The sequence below is a fragment of the Lichenostomus cassidix genome, chromosome 5 (genome assembly GCF_008360975.1).
Source record: "Lichenostomus cassidix isolate B80296 chromosome 5, HeHo_3.0, whole genome shotgun sequence".
NCBI lineage: Eukaryota > Metazoa > Chordata > Aves > Passeriformes > Meliphagidae > Lichenostomus > Lichenostomus cassidix.
In genome coordinates, this window is record NC_139486.1 from 43,778,690 (window position 1) to 43,786,283 (window position 7,594).

Sequence of the window (7,594 nt, forward strand, 5' to 3'; positions counted from 1 at the left end):
TAAGATGCTGTGAGATGTGAAAATGAACTAAATGTTTTCAGATTTCTTTACACTACTTTCATTCACATCCTCGATGTCCTTTCTTTTGCTATTTACTGTTCTGCAACTGCCCCACTCCAGTGATATAATAAATATTATAGGTAATATATTCAAAATTAATTTAGAATCCTTAAAACTCTTAAAGCAATAATTTCTCAAATCTTGGATTCCTGTAACTGCTTAAGGATCAAAACTGAGAAAAATTACTAGTGATCCTTAAAAAGGTAAAAATACAATAACAAAAGCCTGTGTTTTGATTCTAGGCGGGGAAAGGGTTCTTGAGTCACAAATTATGCTTCTTAGTTTTAGGCCTAGATTTTATACCAGTAACAGCTAAAATATGTTTTTCTAGGGGCAAAAAAAAAAAAAAAGTTGATTGCAAATATATACATCTTTCTGCACATTTTCTTGGTAATTGCATTGCTGAGGAGAGAAGCCTGATAAAAAACTTGGAATTTTATCAGCTAAGTACTTTTAGGCTGTAATTGACTGGCAGGGTTACTTGGAAGCTCTTTGTCCAGTGAGGTGTGTTGAGAGTAACACATTTTTCATTTTCTAATCTAACAAAAAATATTCCCTATGATGACATTAATGTTATTTTGGATGAAATGAGTGAAAGAACTTGCTGGAATTATATGAAAAACTGTAGTAAATTAATGTAAGTCCTCTATCTGCTATAACGTGTAGCTATGTGGCTTTGGCTGAGTACTTTTCCATCTAAGACTCAAGTTATTTCAGTCTAGGAACACATGACTGCTTTTTATTACAGTGTTCTAAATTCTCGCAAAGTCTGTACTTTGACCTCTTAATTTCTTTTTTTATTGCAGTTTTGAGAGGAAGTTTTTCTTTTTATTTCCAGGTGAAAGCACTTTCTCTTGAAATATCTCGCACAAAATGAAGTACAAAATGCTGTAAAATAGAAAGGAGGAAAATGTAAAACACAGGGTTGGATGTGTTCTGGAGGAATAAGGAAGGAATACTGCAGTCAGGAGAAAGCAAGGGGATTAGTTTTGCTTGAAATATGTTTATTAAAATGAAGTGCACCCTGAATTTTTCATTGCAATGTTGCTCTTTCTTGTCAAATACATTGCAGATTCTAATTCTTTCTGGAAATCCACCCACCCAGAATACTGGAGTGAACACAACATCTGTGAGTGGCTGCAGTTCTGCTGGGATGAGTGCAAACTAGATGTTAAGTCCATTTCCTTTTCCCACTTTAATATCAATGGCTGGCAGTTATGCAACATGACCCAGGAAGAGTTCATGGATGCTGCAGGCCTTTGTGGCAAATACCTGTATTTCATCTTACAGAATATCAGGATGCATGGTCAGTGTTCCAGGAATCAAACTCAAAACATAAAGTACTGCATTTTTGGGTGAGTTCAGTGGAAAATGTGGGATCCACATTCCTGAGCACTTAAAAAAGGTAAAATACAGAGGCCACTTAGATACTGCATGAGGAGCACACAGCATTAGGACAGGCAGACAACATGCTCACTGCAAGCTTTGGCCACACAGTCACACAGTCCAGGCTCATCCTTGAACCAGTCAAATCTCCAAAGGGACACAAGCATTCCTCTCTCCTTTGGTTTTCTACTAAAAGTGATCAACCTGAATGATCCAAGGGAGGTTTGCATTCTGACAGAATATAGCAAGACATGAGACATTGTTATTCCTGTAACTCAAATAGTGAAGATTGGTCTGCTTCTTAAAGAGTAAAGAGGTTTTGTTTGATGGTGTTACTATCAGTGCAGTATACACGGATTATCCACCTCATTAGTAGTACGCTTAATGATGCACTTGAATGAAAACACTTGACATTTACTATTTACAACTTTGTCCTGGAAAATTTATTACTGCTTAAATGAGCTGAGATTCAAAAACTAATCTGTTGATAGCTCAGTGTAAGTGAGACAGAAGTGCAGCTGCTGCTGCAGATACCCTTTCTTGCTATTCAGTCCTGCCAATGATCAATTGCTGTGCCTGCCAAGCTTTGGCAATTCTACCCAGCTCCATTGTGGGGACATGAACAAAAGACTTTCCACTAAGCAGGGAATTTCAGAAGGTCATTTCCCTATGCCCTAGCAATGAGGATCTGAGAGCATTTTTGCTGCTCAAAGCCCTCAGTGGCTGAAGCCTTCTCTGGCTTAGGGGAGTATTTGACCAAACTGGAGTTATACGACTGCTGGAAAAGGATTAAAGGCTTTGGCATGCAAGTCCTGGAGGATCTCGTGGGAGCTGGCACTGCTAGCAGCTCCCAGTGGTGAGCATCTGCTTAGTCACAATATGCTGGAATTTATCCATCCCTCACTGGTCCACTACCCACCTTTGAACTGCCCAGTGGGGAGCGGAGGCTGCCAGGGCAGAATGAGCAGGAGAGGCTGACCTGGGTACACAGTGAGCAGGGAGGGGCAGGCTGAAGCTGAAACAGGATCTTTGAGAGACTGGGAAGACCAGAGACAAGGCAGTAAGAAAATGTGTGGCTAAGCTTTATCAAAATGCTGCAGGGCTGTGCAGTGACTGACACTGTTGTCAATAGGACAGGCAAGACTGGGAGAGGCGAGCAAGACTAGAGACTGTCACAAGAACAAAACAACCCTGTGCTTAGGTTGGCACTGCACTGCTGGGGAACTGACAGCCATCACTTTCTTCCATCCAGTCAGTGTTCATGTATCATGTCAGAGAGGCCATTCTGAAGGCGATTATTAAATGTAGGAGATAAGGATGTTATTAAGGGAATTAAAGAATACAGAGCTGTGAAGAAAATCTCATTAAGAAAATTAACTTTTTATAGACAGTAGAAAGATTGGACACTTGGCAGTAAACAAACTGCAACAGCTCATGAATATCCACCTTATGAATAACATAAGGCCTGTGAGGAAAGACAGTATATGTGGTCCAGCAATGCCAGATCTGACTACAGAATAATCAATGGACCTAACCATGGCTGCACAAGCAGGCCTAATTCTAGCTTTTCCCAGTTTTGTATGCCACTCTCACAGCACGAGCTAAGTTCCTAGAATGCAGATTTGTATATGCAGGCATTTGTTTATGTTTTGTGAATGTAACTACTCCTTTAAAAGGTGATACTGTCCTAATAATGCAGACAAATTACAGCCCTGTGAAGATCTGCTTTCCAGCAGTAGAGATGATTTTTCTTAGGGGAAGGAGGGAGGGAAGACTGTAGGAGTAGTTTTCAAGGGACAAGGAGCTGAATGAGAAAGGATTAGTCTAACTGTGAAGAAAGGGAGAGAAACTGCGATATAAGTGACAGCAAAAATCAGGTGCCAAGGGACCAGAGAGGGCAAAGAAACAATGCACATGAATCATGTGAACAGAGATACACAGACACTATGCAAAGGGTAAGAAAAATACCACAAAAGTTTAAAAAAGCTCCAAAACCACAGATATAATCACACTGGGAGGACTAAATCATTTTTGCAGCAAATAAAATGAAAAATTATTTCATGGCTTTGCAGCCACATTTTCTATAGGTATTTTCAGTATATTCACAAGCAGTGATGCATGAGACCAGGACTTGGTTTTAGCTTTTAGTTCAGAAGTTATTCTTGTGATCAAAAATAACTGAACACTGGGTTTATTTCTCACTCTTACGTATTTCCCTTTTTACTGATACAGAAGTAACAAAGCCATCAAACAAGGACTGTAAGTAAACTTGTTGTACATAATAAGCTCCATTTAACAGAAAACAATGTCTTCAAACATCAGCAGTATGTGGCAGATGAAAAGATTTCTGAAAGTAAAAGAAAAAAAACAGCCCTTTGCTTCTTTTTTAAAGTTCTTTAATGCTGAGCCAGTTTTGACTTTCTAGAAGCACAGCACTAAGCCATGAAATCATTCAGCTGCATTTAATGTCACATTTGATCTATGCACACCACGTGCCAAATTTCACGTGTCTGCATGTGAAGCATTTTGAACAGAACGTCGAGAAAAAAAGTTTTGTTGTGCTGCAATACATACAGTTGGGTGTTAATTGTTCACTTAGAGTCATAGAATCATAGACTGGTTGGGGTTCGATTGGACCTTACAGATCTGCCTGTTCCATCCCCCTGCCATGGGCAGGGATGCCATTCACTAGATCAGGTTATTTAGAGTCCCAGAACTTTGGCATGCATATGAAAACCTCTACTAAATAGCTGTCTTTTTCCTGTTTAAGATCTACAGAATTCTCATTTGTGGGAATTTGTAAGGGATCTGTTTCCCTTCTCCTGAGGAAAACAGTGGCATTCTGAAATGGAAAGACAGGGGACAAGGCATTTTTCATGTTGTCAAAGCAGAAGCACTGGCAAATATGTGGGGACAGAGGAAGAAAAATGACAGAATGACATGAAAAATTGAGCAGAGCTCTCCAGTGAGTAAACAGGCAGCAGTGCCCCTCATTTCATTTGACCTCCTCTCCAGCATCCATTGTTCATAACTACGCTGAAAACTTGGGGGCTGGGGGCAAGGATTGGGTGGGTGGTTATTTTCTTCACGTTTTTTCTATAGGTCATAAGAGAGTACCTGATCTCCTTTGCTTATAAAATGTCCATAGGGCTAAGCGTAAAGCAGTGCTGAGCTGTAACTACTGATCACACTTTATCTCATTTGAGAATTCTACACTATATTTGCCAAACAATCCCCTGAAACTACTCTTTTTGCTGTCCCAGTAACACTGATGGTTTCTTCTGAACTGTGATAACCACTCAAAGAACACAGTTCTTTGTAATTCTTGTATCTTTCAAACAATGGAAAGCATACTCCAGGGCACATGGGAAAATTCAAAGCTGTTGTTTTAAAGCCTCCAGAGCAATTTAACAGAAAGAGAGGAGCTCTCTGACTGTAACAAACACAGTGACTCGTGTACTGTTCTGCTGTCATGTAGTCCATACAAAAACTTTTCTAATGTGATTTCTGCTACTGCTTTGTCCATTGCTTCTTTTTTGGTTTTTCCCTGCAGTTACTATTATAAAACTGGCATTTTGGAACCAGTGGACAGAAGGCTCCAAGTGTATTCAAGTTTGGAAAGCATGCCCATGGATGGCAGGAGAACAAGATGTGAACTGCCTTGTGCTTCCTTCTCAGCACAGAACGTGCTGCAGCCTGAATGACACAGCTGGAATGGATACTTTAGGGAGAGTTTTTCTGCTCCCTCTTTCCCCTCAGCCAGTCTGGTTGAACTCAGTCTGCTTCAAGAGACAGACTAAAGCAACAAAAACAGCACTTGAATTTTGACTTTGTCTTCTCCTTTGTGATTTCTGCCAAGCATTATCGCCTCACACCCCTGCTGCTCAAGATATTAGGATTAATGTTGATATTTAAAAGCTCCCTGCCTCTCTCTGTTTTAGCCAGTATCTCCACTGAGATACTGCCCCATTTCACTACCTTTTGAAAGAAATTGTTTAGGTACATTTCCCAGTTAGGTTCCTATATTTTGGAGTAACCCAGAAAATTTTCTTTCATTTCATAGGAAAAACATTTTTCTGATTCATTGTACCCAAACCATTGCATTTCTTAGATATGCTAGATTTCAGTATGTTGTCCAAAATGAAAAATTCAGTCCTATCTATTTGTCTGGATTAAACATGTCCAGTCAACCAAGTTAACAAATTAAAAATATTCTATTCTGAATTTTTTATCAAGCAGCTACCTTCCTTGCCTATTAATCTCATCGATGCAAATTTTTTAATCCATATATACTTGGTATATTTAGCTTTTTGCACCAAAAAAAGTGTTCACTGCAATTATTTATCACTCTTCTTTGTGCTGTACTGGGGAATTGGGATTGCTCATATTATATAAATTCTGTTATATGACAGAATTAATATAATTTTTATTACAAAGAATTTTCAGGGAAAATATTCACTTCACTGAAATTCAAGTTCACTTTCTACAACTTCTCATGCAAGTAACTTTGAATTTTCTTCAACTAACCCTCATGAAGGTGAATTCAAGTAACCTTTGCATCTGGAAGAAGCATTTCTGGAAAGGGTATAAGCATTTGCTGAAGCAGATTAATTTTGAAATGCAAATTATTATTTGTGGCAAAAAGTTTCTCTAGAACTTTTGCCCACATCAATACAACCATAGTTTTAATTCTTCAAAGCTGTCTATAGTACACAGTCTTACATATACCAATAACAATTACTGTGCAGTAAGTGCTCTCAGCTGCTCCCTACCTAAACTTCACAGTGAGTAAATTGGTTAGAATGAAACATGATATATGAAAATTCAGTCGTGTTTTTTGAAAGCATCACAACTGTTTGGCAATTTTTATGGACACTGGTTTTTACACACTACAAATTAAACAGCTGTAAATCCATCAACAGTTTTAGGCTAACCACAAGTGTCTTTCAGGGCTCTGGTCTTGCTTTCCAGAGGACTTCTTTACAGCATGTTATTCCACATAAACCCAGCTCATTGTTGAGTTCCTTTGCTCTTTAGCCCTAAAAGTCTTGTTCTTGAAAAGCAGACAACTGTGGCCATACCTGCAATAGGAACTGTGTTTTGCAGAAAGTATTTTGTTTAAGAAGTGGAATTATCAAATTGAGTGCTGCTGCAATAACACTTTGGGTTGGTACCATACTGCACAGGGTTAGTGGGCAATGGCCAGGATGGCTCTCACTGCCTGTACACCTGCATCACATCCTGGCTTCATCTCTGCCCACCAAATATTACAAAACTCCTATTAGAGAAGTAAGGGGGATGTGAGGGACAAGAGGTAGAGAGAATGGGGGGGCAGGGGGGAATGACACTACAACATGTTTATCTCTTACCTTTTGTGTCCCTTTCTGTGTGGATTTGGGAACCAAGTGCCATCCTGTGTACCCCGTGGTTCTCTGGGTGCCCTTCTTCACAGCCCAGGGACCCCATGTACACTTTTGTTCACTTTTCACCTCTCAGATCACTTTCTGTGCAGACCTAGAACCAGCAACAGCTCTCTGTCCTGGAACCTTTTTTTGTGGGAGCAGTCGCTGGACATTTTCCAGTTTGGAGCTACGTTTGGTCTGATTTCATGCCAGGGTACATTCAGTTTGATAGGCAAGTGCATCGCCCCATCTAGTGGTGCCGTGGAACAGGGACAGCAGGACGGTAAAGGCTGGCATGATCTGTCTGTCCTGACAATTTTTGTGTGGTTCCAGCGCCTGAGCATTATCGATTTAGGAGCTGAGCTCTGCCAAAAATAAAAAACGTCATGGTATATTTAGGTGGGAAGGAAAGCACATATCCTCAGAGTTTCTAGCGCAGCGTACAGACTGCTGCATGGAGATCAAGAGATCAGCTTTCTGCCCTGGCTGCTTTTGTGTGGCAGCTGGACTTCCTCAGTTTTGAGCTGGGCTCTGCCTGGAATGGAAGAATGTGAAGGTACATTTCTTGGGAAGAAGAGGGCACAGCCTCAGAGTTGGTGCCGCAGAGTTTAGAGGGTGCAATGAAAGAGTGCAGATCAGCAGGAGCTGCCTTTTGTCTTTCCCGCGATGCCATTCAATGACACCGCTAGATGGTGGTAGACATCTGCCTAACAATCTAAATGTGCCCTGGCGCTTTTTCACTGAGC

At 40.3% G+C, this 7,594-nt stretch overlaps 1 protein-coding gene across 1 annotated transcript; it reads left to right on the forward strand.

Moving 5' to 3' along the window:
* Positions 1–215: 215 nt before the first annotated feature.
* Positions 216–5,208, forward strand: ELF5 (E74 like ETS transcription factor 5). Its single transcript, XM_085063797.1, is given in 6 exon segments — positions 216–1,417; positions 4,217–4,257; positions 4,259–4,386; positions 4,388–4,411; positions 5,000–5,045; positions 5,048–5,208. Coding segments are annotated over 6 exon segments (609 nt in total). The 5' UTR covers positions 216–1,101; the 3' UTR covers positions 5,102–5,208.
* The last annotated feature ends 2,386 nt before the right edge of the window (positions 5,209–7,594 follow it).